The sequence below is a fragment of the Catharus ustulatus genome, chromosome 6, assembly GCF_009819885.2.
Source record: "Catharus ustulatus isolate bCatUst1 chromosome 6, bCatUst1.pri.v2, whole genome shotgun sequence".
NCBI classification, from domain to species: domain Eukaryota; kingdom Metazoa; phylum Chordata; class Aves; order Passeriformes; family Turdidae; genus Catharus; species Catharus ustulatus.
Genome location: NC_046226.1, coordinates 23,567,329 through 23,585,299, shown reverse-complemented (window position 1 = coordinate 23,585,299; position 17,971 = coordinate 23,567,329). Strand labels below are relative to the sequence as shown.

The following is a 17,971-nucleotide window of genomic DNA, read 5'->3' as shown; positions in this document are numbered from 1 at the left end:
TTTCCCTGTGCTAGCATTTGCTACTTGAGCTGCGTTGCCTGGGCCAGGTACTTGGCAGCATGCAATGTCTTGAATGTGAAGCTGTAAGAGGCTCTTTTCACTGCAGTGGCTGTTCGTAGTGGGCCTGGCCCCAAGAGCAAGGGAGGCAGAGCCGTGGTGAGGCATGGGACCCCTTGCCAGCATGTGTGTCCTGCAGTGCCAGTGCAGCAAGGAGGGGGCACTGCAAACCTGGTGCCATCTGTCTTTGGCTGCATTTCTCAGTTGCTTGGACTGCCCAGAGTATCAATCCAAACATTGCAGGCTATTTTAACATGTACCCAGGGAGCTGAAGGCACATACGGGCCTCTCAGCTGAGCAGTGCTGCTGCAGACTAGCCAGAGCTAGCCTTTTTATGGATTAGAGGTCTTTGTGGATGACCCTGGTATTCAGGGCATAATTTTGAGGAGTTTGTGGGGGGGCGTAGGGGCTGTCATCTCTGAGGCCATCCTTGGCCCCTGAGGGCAGAGCTTTGTGCTAGAGCAGGATTGTCTTCTTGAAAAAGATTCTAGCCCTGACCACATGTGGTTATGGAAGGTCCTGGGTAATTTCAACAAGTCAGCTGTTAGGCTGCAGCTCAGACACTGTGGTTTTCTTAGACCAGGATATTCCTTCCTTCTCAAATCCCTTTGAGCTGCTTCAGGTAAGAATAAGATAGCTTTCACCTTCCTGCGCTGTACTGCCGTCCTGGTGGATGGCAATCAGTGGGTGGTACAACCTCAAATAATTAATTGTGATCTTAATAATATTGTGATAATTAATGGCATTTTTTGTAGTTATTGCAATTAACTATTGCAGTGAGGGAGCCTTGCTATAGTAAGTGCTGTACAAAACCCTGCTGTCACAGGTTGCTTGGAAGTCAATCACTGCATTGCAGTGGTGGGAGCAGCTAAACTAGAGCTTTTCGCTGCCCTAAGAAAGTACAGAGGAAAATGCTCAGGGAGGAAGGGCTGTGAGCTGACTGCTTTGCTAATGGCAAATGGAGATTATTTCTAAGGCTGACCAGTGGAGAGCTAGTATTCCCCCCCATGAAAGGGACAAGAAGTTGAAACATTAGACAGGCAGGTGTGGAGGCCTGATGGTGAGACTCAGTTGGACAAGGGGCTGCAAAATGGCATTTCTGCTGAGGAGATTCTGTCTGCTCTGGGCTGCCCTGTGTGCACAGTGTAGGAAGCTTTGAGCTTTCCTGATGGAGAAGAGGAGGGAGGGCAGCAGGGTTCTTTGCATTCCTTTTTTTAGCAGGCTTTTCATAGCCCTCTGTCTGTCAATGACTTGGATGTTCCTCCTGCCAGCTAGATGTGCAGGACTGAGCCAGAATGTTCCCACTCATGAAGTAGGTTTAGAATTCCACCTCCTGAGGAACAGTTCTTCATAACTCCTTCCTCTGTTCAGCACTGTGATCCCCCACTCTGTGAATTGGGGGTGAGAGGTTACATGTATGGGTGCTCACATACCCTGCAACTCTTCTCCCACCACATGGGGTTGCCTGTGGGAGGAAAGGAGCAACAGGAATGGCAGCTTGGAGTGTCTGTAGAAAGGGCACAGATGTGTCTTTGGACCTGCAAACCTAGAACTTGGTTATAGGAGCTATCTCTCCCTCCTGGGATGGAAAGGGACTGTGGAGGTACTACAGTGAGTAGTGAGGTATTACAGTGTCCTGAGGTGGTGTGCTCCACCTCAGTGTACTCTGTAGGCCATGCTGTGACCATGCCTTTGCCTGATCTTTAAACAAGGGGGAATTTCTGTGATGCCATAAAACATTAAGTAATGTTAGGTGCTCAGTAAGGAGAGAACATGCATGTTTTTATTCCAATTGGTGTCACTGCTGCTCTTCAATATGCTATAGGTGGTGGGTTCCTTGTCATCAACAGGTTCAGCAGCTGAATGAATGAATGAATACACCGTGGCTGTTGTTAAAGTCCATGTTTGCCAGAGCTGCTGCATGGACATCTGAAAAGACTGATTACCCTCAAAGGGATGTGTTCTGATGTTTGGAAAGTAACTTTCACACTGATCACTGTCGTGCTTGGCACTGACCCGCAAGGTACTGCTTTTAACAGTGCAGAGCAGAAGCAGCTAGCCAGAAGATATGACTGTAAGGTGCTACTCAAAATTAAATACACTTATGGCGGATAGAATTGTCCCATTGCCACACAGTATCGTGTTTTGGACAGCAGAAGAAAGCTCTGTTTGCATGGCAAGGTACTTGTGGCACTGGAAATATGGGGTAGTGTCTTTCTGCCTTCATCTGTTCCCACTGGAGCCTGAAAGTGGAAGAAGATCTGTAGGCTTCAGACCATCAGCACACTGCAGTCTTCTCAGAAGAGGCCAGATGGAAGAAAGCAAGTGGTTCAGAGCTTCAGAGAAGGAGTGATAGCCAACTGCCCTGTCTTTGTTTAGGAAGTTACATTCTTGGGGCATGAGAAGTTGGGTATGTCAGGAAAGGGCTTTCATATAAGTCATCCTTCTGCTCACAGAAGGAGCTAGATAGCTTCAATGTATGATATACAGACTGAGGTAGCTTGATAGCCAGGAGATAAAAAAATAAGTTTAAAAATAGCAATAAAACCACAGTAGAATCTAAGGATCTAGAATTTGGTGGCACTACTTCTGATGTTCAAAGCAGAATTATTATTCCCTGTTGACCAGGAGCAGATGAAAAGCCAGTTACTGCGACTTGGGTGCTATAAGACAGTACGTACAAATGGCAATATTGTGCTAGGTGCTAACACACTGACAAAGAGATCAAAGATTGCTTAGATGGTGGCTTAGAGACTTCAACAGCGTTCTGATGCATGGCAGCTGGCAAGTAATGGCAGGCACCCAGGCTGAGCCTGGTGAGAGAATACCAGGCAAGCCTGATCTTTATCCTGCAGGCAGCGTGGAGAAGGGCTGGTAGGACAGACCATGCTCTAGTGCTGTACTTAACATGGGGACAAGAAAAGCATGCTGTTAGGCACAGAGTGTCAGAATCTGCTGGCTGGCAATATTAGATGCTAGATTGGCTCTCTGAGCATCAGAAGGCTACTTGGATCAACCATTACAGATGTCAGCACATGTGAAACAGCTTATGTTGTAAGAAACTTTGATTGTATTATAGACAGCAAAATTGAAAATAAGGCTGCAAATAACCCTTACTCTCCCCAAGGAAGCTGACACCAGAGATAAGGCAGTAATGGTAAGTTAAATTGAAGTGTGACTTGTCAGAGCCTGCTTTGGGATGTCATGGTTGTCTCTGCACCAAGAGCATCATTCTGCAACGGTAGCAATCACATTTGGTTTATAAAGAAACAAACAACACAACACCTCTGGATAAGTGGGGATGTATAGGATGGTGGATATAAACTGAGGCAGTCTCTATGCAGAGAATTGAATGTATGATTTCAACACAGGTAGGCATTCCTGTGCCAGTTTTAGTCTGTGGGTAAGAATAGCAGTGAAGAGGTGGCAGGAGGGGTGTGAATACAGGCTAGCAACTGGAGTACAAGCCCCCAGGGATACTGGGTTATATGCATTATGCCTACGCACATTAGATTTATTCTGTAACTGCTGTGCAAACACCAGATTCTTAAAAAAACAAACCTAAAGCCAAACAAAGAGTCCCCTGAAACAACAGCAGCCAAATCAGTATAGGAAGAGGAAAAAACCCCAACTCACCAAAAAAAAAAAAAAAAAAAAAAAAAAGCCCAAGAGCATGAAGATTAGAACTGCAAGAGAAAGAATAGAAGGGTATGTGGGGACAGTGTCACTGAGGAAGCTGAGCAAATGCGTGGGACAGAAACAACTTGGTAAAGCTTCTTCCCTCTAGGTTGTGGTTTCCAGAAGATAACAGACTCTGGCAATAGGAGAAAAACTAAGAGTAATGGGTGTTGCCTTTCAGAAATATTAAATTCAGTCAGTGTCAGACTGCTGACCATAAAGGCAGAATTGGGGGACAAAGCACACAGACACTTGAAACTGGTGGGAAAGATGCAGCAAAACCAAGGTGAGCGAAGAAAGCTGTACTACTGTCAGCTTTTTGGGTATGAGACTGCTGATAAAATAACTGAGTTGATTGAAGCCACAGGAAGAACAATGCCAAAGCAAGGATGCAAAAGTTGCTGCAATTATCAGGAGGGTTCACAGACATTTCGGCAAGAGGTCAGGTCTTGTGTTACAGTATTTTAACCAGAATAAGGGAGTGTAGAAACAAAGCTAAGGAAATAAAAATTGAATTTTGACTTGTGAAATCATGTGTTGACCAGATTTTTGCTGCAAAGATAGTTGCTGAATGGAGCAATGAATGGGATAAGCTACTAGTCATTGAACTGAAGTTGTAAGAAAGCCTTCTCGGTCTCCTAATTCACTCTAGAGCATCTTGATGTCATGGCACAAAATGATGAATAGTATTGCTGCAGAAGGTGGAGTTATGGTGAATGTAAACTCAAGAAGCTGAGTGTCATGCTGATCCAATGGTCATATGCAAGACTTTCCCCTTCTCTTTCCCCTTGCTGTGTTGCTGTTGCCTTCACTGTGTGGAAGAGCATAGCTCATATATGCATATACAAAGGAATTGTGTGATTCAAATGTAGGACACCAGAAAACCAGGTTTTATGGAAGATATGATATTTCCAAGCTTGTGTAAGGAGATGTTGAAAGACTACCTGTCTTTGAGGGGAAAAAAAGACTGTGTTATTAATCAGTTCTGGAAAGAAAAAATCTAATAAGAATCCCAACTAAAGCACTGTGTTAGGAAGTGAAGGAATACAGAGATGAATTGCTTCATGTGCCTTAGAAATAGCAAATGCTGCAAGGGAATATCCAGAAAGGAAATAAGAATTGGCAAGGCACCAGCTGTATTCACCCCATCCAGCAAGATGTGGCTGTTGAAGAGCTGCAACTTCAAGGTCATGCTCAGATCCTGAACTTTAAAGTTCTGCCTTTCTGTGGTACAAGTATTCTGGAGCTGTAGGTGAGCATGTCCATGTCTGCCAGGGTAACGGCATTGGAAGGAAGACTGAAGTATTAAATGAATGCCATACTCTGGCTTTTTTTTTTTTTTGCATTATCAAAGTACAATTTACCTCTGGCACTCACCAGAAAAAGAATGGGAAAGTATCTGAAACTTGGGATGAAAAGAAAGTTGTGCTTACATTAGGAAGAAGCAAAGGAGAGGAACAAACTTGGAGTTTGTTCAAGTTTGAGTCCCTCCAATCAGCAGGAGTGGCAGTGCCTGGGGCTGAGGGCCCTCAAGAACTGGGGAGGTGATTTGTTATTGCACCCCTGTTCTGCAGAGAGGGATGGCACCTTTCCTTTTTATTTTCATGGTTATAGCCCTGCTGGGAATGCTGTTATATTCCTCTCCAAGACCTAATTCAGCTTGACTCTTGGCAGTTCTCAATGTGCTCCTGAGCTTTCTGACCCCTGAGTATGCTCTCACTTGTAGAAGACACTTTTTCCCCTTTCTGTCTAGTTCTCAGCAGGTTTATGGTTTTCCAGAAGACTTCTGGCACTTTGGTTTGATCAGTTTACACTGATGTGGTTGTGATGTGGGCTTTGGCACTGCCCTCCCTGGATCCAGGATAAATTTTTAGAGCATATTGGATACTGGGCCAGCCCCTTCACTCTGACCTGTGTTGTGTGTTACACTGGTACAGAGGCTATCTCAAGGCTTATTGAGCTTCCAGAGCAAAGATGCAGAAGGAGATGTGCTGGAGAAAACACAGTATTTCTCAAATCTTTAGCCACTTGTCCCCAGGGGCCTGTGCCAGGTTCAGGACTGCATGTGGGGGGAGGATGCTGAGTGGTCAAACTGTCTCATAGTCTGAAGAATGGATTTCTCCTTGCTTCTTATTTCATAAATTGCAGTGATCTGATATTCAGTCTGCCTGAGCACCTGGACTGTCTAGCCTGGGTGCCATCAACTGCATGTCGTGATGAAATTAAGCATAGAATTGCCAGCCAGTCAGGGGAGGGGATTATCATGCTCTGCTCTGCAAGTGTGGCCTCACTTTGAGTGCTGTGGGCAGTTTTGGGCACTGCAATGGGGCAAAGAGATTAAGCCATTAAAGACCATCCAAAGGAGGATCATGAGAATGGTGAAGGGCCTGGAGGAGAAACCACATGAGTTACTGAGTTCGCTTGGTCTGTTCAGCCTGGAGGAGACTGAGGGAAGACTCACTGCAGTGTCCACCTTCCTTGTGAGGGGAAGATAAGGGGCGGGCACTCCTCTGACCAGTGACAGGACTCAAGGAAATGGCATGAAGCTGAGGAAGGGGAGGTTTAGGTTGGGTATCAGCAAAAGATTTTTCATCAAGAGGGTGGTTGGACACTGGAGCAGGCTCCCCAAGGAAGCGGTCACAGAACCAAGCCTGACAGAGGTCAGTAAGTGTCTGGACAACAGTCTAAGGCACATGGTTTTGACTCTTGGGCTATCCTGTGCAGGGTCAGGAGCTGGACTCGATGATCCTGATGGGTCCCTCCAACTCAGCATATTGTATGAATAAATTAAAACCAAGTCCTCCAAGTCCAGAATGGGTTTTGGCATCCAGTGCTGGGATCAAGTCAATTCTCATCCTGAAGCCTGTGGAAGTGTGGGTCAGGTGTGTGGGAGACTTCAAGTGGGTGCACATATACTTTTGCTACTGATTATTTTTCTATTGTATTTTTAAAACTTTGACGTAAGCTGTTCAAGCTGGGGATGGACATCTGTGGGACTGCTGGTGATGGGCGTGCAGCAGCTGGCCTGGACTGTGCTACTGCTGGCAGGTGTCTTCCCCAGTGCCACAGCGTGTCACCTTGGTGGCAGTGTCAGGGAAATGGCCAGCTCTGCAGTGTATGCAGCTATCCCAAAAAGGTGGACTGAATTTAACTCCGTACACCTCTGTCTTGTGGCTGGGGGTCCTGGGAAGAACTTCTAGGTTCACCTCCCCTTTGCCATGCCACCTCATTGACCCAGTGCCTTCCTGCTGGAAAGGGACAATCTCTGAGGATGGTGGTAGGGATTTAGCCACACTTCCTGAATAACTTGTGTTTTCCTGTCTGGAGTGCAGCCTAAGGGTGCGATGGTGCTTGTTTCTGGAGAGGTGAAGCATCTTAGCCATGGGTAGGCCTGAAAGGAAGGGGGAGGGAGGTAGTGTGCAACTTCAGAGCCCAGCTGCACTGGGCATCTCTGGACATCTTACAAGATGTTAGTGCAGATTGCAGTACACGACATCAGTACAAGATTCCATTGCAGATGTGGAATTACAGTTTTCTAGTTTAGAGATCTCTGTGGAAGAATGAATACTTTGCATCAGTTTAGGTCCTTGCAATCTCAAGGAGTTGACCTGTAGTCTTTTCTGAGGTCAAGTATCATTACTGAGTATTTTCTTTCTTTTCTATCACCAGATGGGAAGGAGTCCATTTCATCAGATAGTATCACTTCTCTTGAGAAGTTACTTCTCTGCCTTTCCTCTCTTCTCTTCGGGCTTTAATGACCTTATGCAGATCACCTCCTCCCTGCCCAGCTTCCTCTCCCACAGCAGTGCTCCCAGCACTGCTGAGCACTGGCTTGCTTTCCCCTTTCTGGTCTCCTAAAGGATGACTGGACCAAAGGACGTGATTCCTGCTTGTCACCTCTTTATGGTTTCTGTCTTACTGCACCTGCTTTCCGTGCTCTTTCTCAAGTCTTCTTGGTCACAGCTAAGCAAACCCTGCCAGGGAACATCCCATGCTGACACCTGTACCTCTTCATTGGCAGATGAGACTGTATGACAGCTCACAGCTCACTGCAGCTTGTAGGCACTCTCTGCTGCAAACCATTCTGTCTGTCATACCAATAGAGCTTGCACAGCACCTGTGCTGGATGCTGTGGAGCTTGCATTAGCCTCTCTGCCCTTGACTAGCCTCTATGCTTCTTTTTCCTTCCCTTCTGTTACTTTTCTCTGGTTCTTTCAAATTAACAAATATATTAAATAATCTCTTGGGTAAAGAGATGTGCCAGTGCCAAGAAATCCTTAACTTCTCTGTCACAATTAACCCTGTTCAGTCTACCCCATTGACTCCACCAGAGCAGAGTGGCTGAAGCAGGCAATCTCCAGAGATCCCCCCCAGCTTCAACTCTTCTGTGGTTCTGTGATCCAGCAGTTCTATCTCACATGCAGCTTTACTCAAGTTTTCAGCCTGGTACTGACATAGATTTGTCACCCTGGGATGGCAAGTGCTGAACAGCTGTGGCAGCTGGCTTGGCTATGTGTATGTGTGTGAGTCTGCACAAGTGTACTCCCTGGGCCAAAAGTCTGTATTGCCTGTTACCTGGTCTCCCAGCAGATGAGAGTGGATGCTTTGGAAAGAGCAGGACAAGTGCCTGTTATCCCTCATTTAAAGCTCCTCCTTTCTGAGAGCCTCCCTGAGTTTCCCCAAGTTGTTTGTTGAATCCTGCCTTGTGACTGGTTCTTGTGGTTGCAGGAAGATGCACAGTGAGATTTTGGGTGTGCTGCTTTAGTCTATTTCTCTCTTGACATTGCTGGTCTTTATCCCTGCTGTGGTGGTGCCTCATGCACAGGGGCAGAATGGGGTGGATACCTGGAGGCTCCTGCAGCGTACTGGGACTTCTCTGGATGGGCAGAGCAAGGAGAGCAGTGCATGCACGCTGGGACATATGGTTGAGCTGAAGAATAGGGGCAAATGGCTGCTGTGTGGACAGAAGTTGACTCTGAATGTTGTAAATTGGTAACTTGTGAGTGTCCCAGGCTAGTTATGCAGCAGGGATGTACCTGCATTGCAGCCAACAACCATCTACTCCCATGGCTTTTGGACTAATGTAACAGCTTCAGCTCTGTGGACTTACCATTTTAGGTTTAATTTTATTATCTCTTTGTTTCTTGTTCTCTACAGTTATTGATAGCTCCCTTTCCCCTCCCTGTGACTTGCTGAAGTTTGCCCTGACCCTATTCTCACTTTTTTTTCTTTCATTATAGAAAAGGACTTTTGAACCTTGCACCATTTCCCTTCCCCTCCAGCCTTTGTTTCCTCACGTCTGTGCTGAGAGATGTTTGTACAGTGGCGGGTTTTTTCTTGCTGTTCTGTCTGTGGTCTTTGTGTGCTGGGTCCTAACCCTGACCAGTGTCTGATCCTGCCCAGAGGAAATCCAGCCTAGGGCATATTATGGTCCTCTTTGTGCCATTTTTTTCTTGTACTAATAATCCACACATTAATTAATCAAAACTCAGTTAAAAGCAAACCTCGATCTACTGTATTCCAGAGAAAGGTGTCCGTGGGATCACATCGCTGTCATTGCAACCAGCTCCTGTTCTTCTGGTGCTTTGCCTCTCAGGTCTCTTCCCTTCCTGACCTACACCCCAGTAGCCTATTCTTCCTGGCAGGATTAATATATTTTGGTTTCTATCATACAGATTCTGCTTATTCTCTGCCTTTGCCCTTTCTGGGGGAGAATGTCTGACTTCCTTGATTCATGCCCCTGTAGGTGATGAGACTGTGGCATGAGTTTGTCTTGTGCTGTGTCACGAGGCCCTGTAGCTAGGTTGTAATGGGATGTCTCTGTCCCCCTCCAGCCTACGAAGCTGTTTCCCCTGCTATGATGCCAGGGCAGATCCCCGACCCGTCTCTGACGGCCGGCGCGCTGCCTGGGCTCGGCCCCTTGACAGGACTGCCGGGCACAGCCCTGACCGCCGAGGAGCTGAAGTGCGCTGACATCCGCAACATCGGGGCCATGATCTCACCACTCCAGTTCCTGGAGGTGAAGCTTGGGAAGAGACCCCAGCCTGTCAAAAGTGAGGTGAGTATTGGGGGCTGCTGGCTGCAGGTGGCCCTGCAGCGCTGTTGTCTGCACGTGCCTGGGTTTCTCTTCTGCCCGTGCTTGGCTGTCACAGCAGGGTGGCTAGCAGTGTGTTTTATAAGCTCCCTGTTTGGTGATGTGCATGCATATTGGCAGCTGCTGCACTAGCTGCCCCTTCTCCCTGCCTGATTTTGTGTCTGTCTCAGTGGTAGTCTCAGCGTCCCAGACCTGGCTGGTCCAGTGCAGCAATTGGCAGCCATCTGAACTCAAACCCTGCATGTGGAGCGGAGTCTGCTGCAGCCAACATGTCTCTAGGTTTGGGGTAGGCACCCAGAGTAGAAGCCACACAACCTGTCACCTGTGTCAACAAGCCCTTGTTGCTTCTGGCATTGGTGTTGCCTCTCCAGCAGGGATGGGGTGTGTGGACGAGTGCTGTGGAGCAGTGACTCAGCCCATACTGCAGATGCTGCTGGCTGGGGGCTGCCCCTGCCCCATTGCTTGGGGTGGGCCCTGGCGTCACCTCGAGTTTCCTGGGATGGGAAAGGTGGATAGTTTCTGCTTGGTACCACAGAACCAGGCTGAAAGGACTAGGGAGATGCTTGGACAGTGTTTTCCTCATCTGGCTGTCCCATATGTTGATTGTCCAGTCTTTGACTTGGCTGAGCTGGTGGTGGATGTTTGCACCTCCTACTGCCTGCAGATGGAGCTGGGAACCCACAGTTTGAGAGGTCCCACATTGGTGAGGGTGTTGGCTGCTGTTAGAAGGTCCTATAAACATCCTTCTGAACAGAGCATTCTCTCTGTATGGGTTACCACGGATGATGCCATATGAGGATGAGGTGATATGTTCTCTAGAAGCATGAGCAAGGAGGTGCTAGATGATGTGAAAAGCTGCCTGTGATGAACTATGAGCTGAGGGGAGTAAGACGGGCATTCCAGGGAGCAACCTGCTCTCCAAATGGTACTGACACTTGATTTAGCCCAATTTTTTTGGCAGAAGCTCAGCAGCAGCCAGGTCCGCCTGTGTAGAGCAACCCTATTCTTTCCCCCCAACTGTTTGAGATGGACTCCTGTGGGTAGAACTGGTATGATGTAGTCAATCTGATCACCTTGCACAGGACCTCTGTGCCCGAGAGAGTGTCCAGTCAGCTTGTGCAACCGGGAGGTTGCCTGGGAAGGACTGGGCAGCGCTGCAATGGGAAGAGCTGAGGCTAGGATACTGTGGGAGGCCATCATAAGACCCTGGGGAATCCTAATGGCTTTCATTCCTCTATTGGGCAAAACAGTCACAGATTTGCAGCTGAAGCCAAATTTTCTTCTAAGCTCTTGGCCTGGGTATTAATGCAGCAAATGGTCTGCTGTGCCTGCCTTGCTTCATGGGTTGGGGAATAAAGAGGGTGACTCTGTGGCTATCCTGTCTTCCTGGGCCCAGCTCCTTTCCTGGGACATCTCGGGCACCTCTGAGCTGACCCTGCAACTGCTTTTGCTTTTTGTGAGCATGGGTTTATGATGTCCCTGGCATCTGTGTAACAGGGACAGGGCAGTTCTGCCCCACAGCAGGTACTGGAATTGCTGAGAGTCCTCTGAGCCAGCTGTTGAGGCACCACGTGGAGGAAACATAAGAGAAAACCCACTGACAGCCCTTGCACTGCTAACCTTCCATGCAGCTGGTTCCTCCCCTGCATGGCCTGCGAAGCTGAGGACTTGAAGACAGTAAATGGAGCTGCCCTTGGCAAGGCTTTGCAGGAAAAGCCTGCGGGAGCTGAAGCAGTAGCTGCTTATCCCATGAGTAGCCAAGAAGCTGCCCACGCATAGTTTTGCAATGCAGCCTGCAGCTGCTTTCCTCTTGCAGGGTGCTGGAGCCCAGGAATGTGGGTGCTGGCATGCCACTCTGTGGTGCCTGAGAGGACAGGCTGCTTGCCATGAGCTTGGGCAAGGCAGCTGTCTCTGCTCTGATGGGGGCACCAGCACCTCCTGGCATTGGGGTGTTTGTGCCTGGGGCACACACAAAACCCACCCAGTAGGTGTTGGGTGCTGGCCTCTCTGCAGGGTGATGGACAGCTCCACTGGGGAAGCTGCTCTCCTCTTGGACAGGTGGAGACAGATGCTGCTGGGTTCCTCCACCACTGAATCCCCACCTGGGGTGCTCCCTCTGGGACTGAGCCCTGCCCCTTGGGCAGAGAATCACCTCAGTTTCTGAGGTTGCTGACTGAAGCAGTTTGGGAGGCATCCCCAGACCTTTAACCCACAGGGATCCCCTGGAGATCAACTGCTGGCACATGCTGTTGGGTGATACATTATCACTGTCCTATGTGCCTCTGAATAATGTCCTAACCCTCAGCACCAGGGCCATGTCCCTTTTTGAACTGAAATCAAGCAGAAGCAGATGAGAAAAACTTGCTTTCTTGAAGCAAGAAAAACTTCTTGAAGAAGAAAACTTCTCTGCCCAGAGAATTTGTGGATTCCTCATACCTGGAAGTGTTTAAGACCAAGCTGGATGGGGCTTTCAGCAACTGCTCTACTGGAAGGTGTCCCTGCCTGTGGCAGGGGAGTTGGAAGTAGGTGATCTCTCAGATCTCTAGCAAACCTTTCTTTGTTTCTATGAAGCTACGGGAGCTGTGGTCAAAAAGCAGAACCAAGAGTTCAAGCTGCTTCTATCTGTGTTGAGCCACCTTCCTTGGGCTTCTGTACTCCATCTAAAGGACAAAGGCCTTTGCTGGGTCCTTTCTAGGGTGGAGGCAGGGTCAGAGACAGGCCATTTATTCTGTAGATCTAGTTGAATGGACCAACAGGGCATGGAAATGTCAGGCAGTTCCCAGGGCTGGTGCAGTTGCTGGTTGCTCTTACAGTTGCTGTTACGCCCCAAGATGGACTTTTGAAGCCAGGTTGGGGGTGTTTTTTGAGCTTTGGAGCTGTGAGCACATGCTACCTCTCTGCACTCTCCTAGTAATCCTTGAACTAACATGCCAAGAAGCTGTCTTATGGGTAGATGGGTTACTGGTGAATGTGCAGAGGGGAGTTCATATACCCTGATGTCCACCTCCTCTTAATTTCTGTCATGGAATTTTGTAAGACCTGGCAGCAGAATGTGGAGTTAGTGCCTTCCAGATTACTTCTGCCAACCAGTCACATCTAAGCTATGTGGGCGCAGTGTGAGCTGTCCGTTTCTGACTGGTCTTGGGGGTATCAGTGCAGTTCCCATTCTAGTTCTCCCAAGTGTGGTACACTGGTGCATCATGACCCTGCCTTGGCAAAGGAATGGTGGCAGCCTGGCATTATGGAAATCTGTGCGTAGCTTGGGCTGGCTTTGCTTAATATTTTAGCCCCAGCTAAAATAACAACTTTGGTATAATGCTTGCAAAGAAGGGTAGAAAAGATGCAAAACAGTGCTATAAAGCTTGGGCATTGCCTTCTACAGCATGGTGTGTGCTGCAGCTTACTTAAGCTACCCCTTCACCTTACCTTTGCTGAGTCCACTTTTCATCTAGTCCTTGTGCATCACACTGGGTTGTTTTGATTAGTGGGTTTTGGCCTTGGTGACTGTTAGCAGTGTGCACAGTCTACTGTGGATGATGGTACCTGCAGCCTTCATTACTGTCTGGCACTACTGGTGTGTCTACATATGGGGTGATCTTGTGGCCACTGAATATCAATAGGAATGAGGCAGCTCAGTCTGACACCTCAAATTTCAGAGCCCCAGGCCAAATGTGGGTGAAGGCACTGGGGACTTTTTCTTCTCTATTCATGCTACAAAGTATAACCTGATTTCACAGGGCTTTCCAATGCTCAGATTTTTCTTGAAGGAGCTAGTTTGGGTTCTTGGATGTAGGCATGCCGTAGGCCATTTACACAGGCTTTGCAGCATATATCCATACATAATTTGATTATGAGTTTCTAACCATAGGGCCTGCACAGTTTGAGTCAAAGAGCGCAGAGAACTGAGTCATGGCGAACAGCACAGGTACTGCTGTGTCCTGCTCCCTTACAGGGGATGCAGGACCTGTCCCCACCTTACTGTGGTGGCCCTGTGACTCAGACAGTGCTGAAGCTCAGCAGACAGTCCCAGGTATTGGAATGGGGCAGGTCCAGCTGGGGTATCTTCTGGGTTTTTCTGCCTCTTGTCCTTGGTTGTGTGTGATGCTTTGAACGTCTGTGGTCACAGAGCTGAGCCTGTAGATGTCTGTGTGACAAACCACCTATGTTTCTGGGAGGGGGCTCTATTCTCTTTCTCTTGCCTCTCTCAGGGAGGGGGCATCTGTGTGAAGAGTTGTCTGTCCCTAGCCATGTCCCCAGCTGTGGGTACAGGTCTCCCTCTCTGTGTTCCCACAAAGCAGAGGTAGAGGCTGTAGCAGCAGCACACCTGGTTCCAGTGAGAATTATGTCATGCTGCTGGTGGTCTGTGACCAGGTGTCTGCCACATTGCCCTGCCAGGGGTGGGGCTACCATGTGCTTACCCCTACCTCCTGCCCCAGCCCACACCTCCTGGCTCTGATCTGGGTTTCTCTGTCTTGTTGTAGCTGGATGAGGAAGAAGAGAGGAGGAAAAGGCGCCGAGAGAAAAACAAAGTAGCAGCAGCACGATGTCGTAACAAGAAGAAGGAGAGGACGGAGTTCCTGCAGCGGGTGGGTGCCCCCATCTATCCCAGGGTGCAGCAGGGACCTCCCTAGAACAGTGTTCCAGCTGAGGGCAACATTGCCTCCTGAACTACCCCTCTGCCACTCCTTGCTCCAGTGCCTTTCTCTGGGAAAATGCAGCCCCTGCTTTTTGTGAGGCTGTGAAGGTGGTGGCCATGTACGTGCCCAGGCAGAGCTTACCCATGGTACCAGGGCTGGAGAGGGCTGGAGGTTGGCTCCAGGCTTGTGGTGAGAGAGGGATGATAATGTCTCTGCCTCTGTGCTGGAGCAGGAACACCCATATGAGTGTGGCACAGAATATGGGCTGGCAATGTGCTGGTCCCTTGACTGAAGTCCTAAAGATTTTCCCACTCAGAGGCCAGATAGATGCCCACTCCACATCTAACCCCAAGGCAGAAAACCTGTCGCAGCACCTGGCTTTTTTTCTGCAAACAGTGGTGAGACATGGGCAGATGACACAGCATGAGATAAAGGAGTCATTTCACAAGGACATATCCTTACAGATGGGCTGGGTGAAGACTTACACATGGGTTTGTTCCCAAACACCAGACCACAGAAAGCAGCCGGGCAGAGGTTTTGCTGGGGTGCAGCAGAGACCTGCCCCGGGTGGTGGCTGTGTATTTCTGCGTGGTGGTATTAAGTGGCACAAGACAGCAGGGCTGGGGATGAACTGCCTGGAGGGATGTGATGCCTTGGCAGGTCTTCAGTCTGCTCCCCTGCTGCAGGGGCTGAGGGACAGCACTGAGCAGAGGTGGCATGTTGGCCAAATTGTGTCCTGTATCTTGTTCTGCTAGATAAAGTCACATGCGGTTGTGTTCCTGTCCTGCTAGGAGTCTGAGCGTCTAGAGCTCATGAATGCTGAGCTGAAGGCCCAGATAGAAGAGCTGAAACAGGAGAGGCAGCAGCTCATCCTGATGCTGAACCGGCACCGTCCCACCTGCATCGTGCGGACAGACAGCATCAAGACGCCTGAGAGCGAAGCCAACCCTCTGCTGGAGCAGCTGGAGAAGAAGTGAAGGTGGCACAGGGCCAGGAGGAGGAGACAGTGGCACAGGGTCTTCCAGGGTTTCTAATGTATGTACTGTATGAAGAACTGTGCACCCAGGCCTGGTGCAGCCAGGACCCAGTGGGCTTCCTTGGGAACTATGGACCAAACATGGGAACGGAGAAGACCAGAAACCTGCCAACCATGTACTCTAAGGCTGAACCTGGGAGCAGGGCTGGTGGTGCCAGTGAGGGCAACCTCTCTGTGATACCTCATCACAGCCCTTCAGCCTGCTCTGAGCCCTGGGACCCACAAAGCCACGGTGTGGCCACGGTGTGTCCTGCAAGGACCACACAGCCTGTGGGTAGCAGGGGCTGCAGGCTGAGGCGTGGCAGCACCCTGCCCAGAGGCTGCCACTGCTCCTGGCACACACTCCCGAGGGAAACCCAAACCTAAGAACCACAAACACTTGATGCAGCCCCATCTGGTGGGCAGGCCTGTCGGGGCTTGGTGGCGCAGGCGCCCCCCACAAGCACACTCAGTATAATGTTTACAGCCCAGCTGTCCGTGTCGGCCGTGCTTTTGAATGCACATTTTTACACTTTTTTAAAGTATTTTTTACAAAGTTTTTATACAGTGATCTCTATATGGATTTATATAATCACTAGATGTGATCCCATAGAAATGTATGTTATAATGGTCTGTTTGTTACAAACACATATGCCACAGTTATCTCCATTGTGTTACTTGTCCAGTAGCATCCAGCTCCTTTCCTGGCATGCTGGGAAGGGAGTCCAAGCTGTGCTCTGCAGTGGTGTTGCTACCCTCTCCATCCATGTATGTCCTTCATAATACTCAGTTCTGTATCTCTCAGTAAATGTTACCTTTGCGTATGCTGTCCTCCTGTAGCTCTGTTTGGGTCAGCACTGTGGCAGCATCTGCCAGGGCTGAACAGGCCAAGTGTGCTCCTGGCTGAGTGGCACAGTGAAGCAGATCCCAGGGCTGGCTTTGGTGGTTGTGTTAGCAGCTGTGGGCCAGGAGAATCCACCCTAGAAAGCTGGGAACCACGGAGGCAGCTCTGGCTGTTGTCAAGCAGGAAGTAGCACACTGCTGCACCAAAGATGATAGGCTTGGAAAGGCAGAGGGAGACCATGTCATCCTTAACTGGTCCTTTGTGTTTCAGTCCCAAATACAGCAGTTTGAACTAATTTCAGGGATGAGAAAGAGACAGGGGAGCTATCACGATGTCCTTGTGCTGGTGATCCCTTTATGTGCCTTTGTGTCTCCTTCTGTCCAGACTGTGGAGTTTGTGGCTCAGTTCTGACCTATTATTCAGCTGCTGTAAGGAGCTAATCTTAATTCTTTGAAAAATGTGATACCTCTGCCTTTTATCAAGCTCTGCTGAAAGGATACAGAGCACATGCTGGGCCTCCTTATCTTTTCTCTTTATTTCCCTCTGTGAAGTGTACATGGTAATAAATTCCCTTTTAGTGGTCAGTGGGAGCTCCCTATGGATACCAGATGATTCAGGCATCTTGTCCACAGGCATCTTGTATTTTTTGCTCACCTGGAGAGCCTGTGTGCTCATCTGCACTCAGGACCCTCTCACTTACCTGCTATACGGCTTCCAGCAGTACTGGCAGTGCTGTGCGTGCAGGTGCTGGCCTTTCTCTGGCAAATAGTTACATTGCAGTAAAAATTTCTTCTACGAAAACAACTGGCTTGGAAGAGAAATAAAAAATGCTCTTTGAAACCCAGCATGCTAGAAGCAGCTAGCAAAGGTAGCAGCAGTAGAGTAATGTATCTACATCAGTTTAATGCTCAGCTATTCCAGCCAAGGCTTGGGCAGGAACTGAATCCTAGAAATAATGCCCGGGAGTTGGAATGAGATTATCTTTAAGGTCCTTCATAACCCAATCCACTCCCTGATTGTGTCATCCAAACAACCTTCAGCTGTATGCCAGTCAGTACTAAGGTATTTGGTACCCAAAGTTTAGGGCGTTTCTTTTTCAGGCAGCTTGGTTGGGCTGTAACACAAAGTTCAAGCAGAGGGTTTGGGCCTCTTCCCCTTTATGCCACAGCCTGTGACTGTTGAATGGAAAAGGTTCCATCTCTGTGCAGTGTGCTATAATACAATCCTCTCCTGGTTCCTGTAGGAGACAGGTTATTTAATGTTCTTGACGCTGGTAGCATCTGTCCTCTCAAAACCCAGCTCACACCTTTTCAGAATTAAAAATTTTGCTATGGGACAGTTGTTCCAGTGGACAGGCTTGTGCATTACAGTGACATTGCATGGCCAGAGCAGAGGGCTGTGCCAGGCACAGCCTGTGTTGCCACATGTCAGAACATGCTCCCAAACCTAAAATACCATGGTTCTACTTGTGGCGGTGTCCTTGCACTTGGATCCACTTCATGCACGGGCTGGTAATGTGGATTTGCTTGGAAAAGTCAAGTGACACTTCTCAAAGGCCAGGAAGCCGCCTCCTGGCCAGCCCACACCACCCCATCCTGTGTTAGGTGTGCTGTGGAGGTGCACTACTGGAGCAGAGCTGGAGGGAT

The 17,971-nt window shown here is 48.9% G+C and overlaps 1 protein-coding gene across 1 annotated transcript; it reads left to right on the top strand.

The window, feature by feature from the left end:
• Nucleotides 1-9,569: 9,569 nt before the first annotated feature.
• JDP2 (Jun dimerization protein 2) lies at nucleotides 9,570-16,310 on the top strand. The gene is made up of 3 exons (XM_033063403.1): nucleotides 9,570-9,793; nucleotides 14,311-14,415; nucleotides 15,258-16,310. The coding sequence occupies exons 1-3, from the start codon at nucleotides 9,593-9,595 to the stop codon at nucleotides 15,441-15,443; spliced, it is 492 nt and encodes a 163-aa protein (XP_032919294.1). The 5' UTR covers nucleotides 9,570-9,592; the 3' UTR covers nucleotides 15,444-16,310.
• The last annotated feature ends 1,661 nt before the right edge of the window (nucleotides 16,311-17,971 follow it).

Bases quoted from the DNA above. Each gene is read 5' to 3' on its own strand.
- JDP2 (XM_033063403.1), top strand. From the start codon at position 9,593: ATGATGCCAGGGCAGATCCCCGACCCGTCTCTGACGGCCGGCGCGCTG. The intron at 9,794-14,310 runs GTGAGTATTGGG...GTCTTGTTGTAG, and splicing joins CCCAGCCTGTCAAAAGTGAG to CTGGATGAGGAAGAAGAGAG. The intron at 14,416-15,257 runs GTGGGTGCCCCC...CTGTCCTGCTAG, and splicing joins GGACGGAGTTCCTGCAGCGG to GAGTCTGAGCGTCTAGAGCT.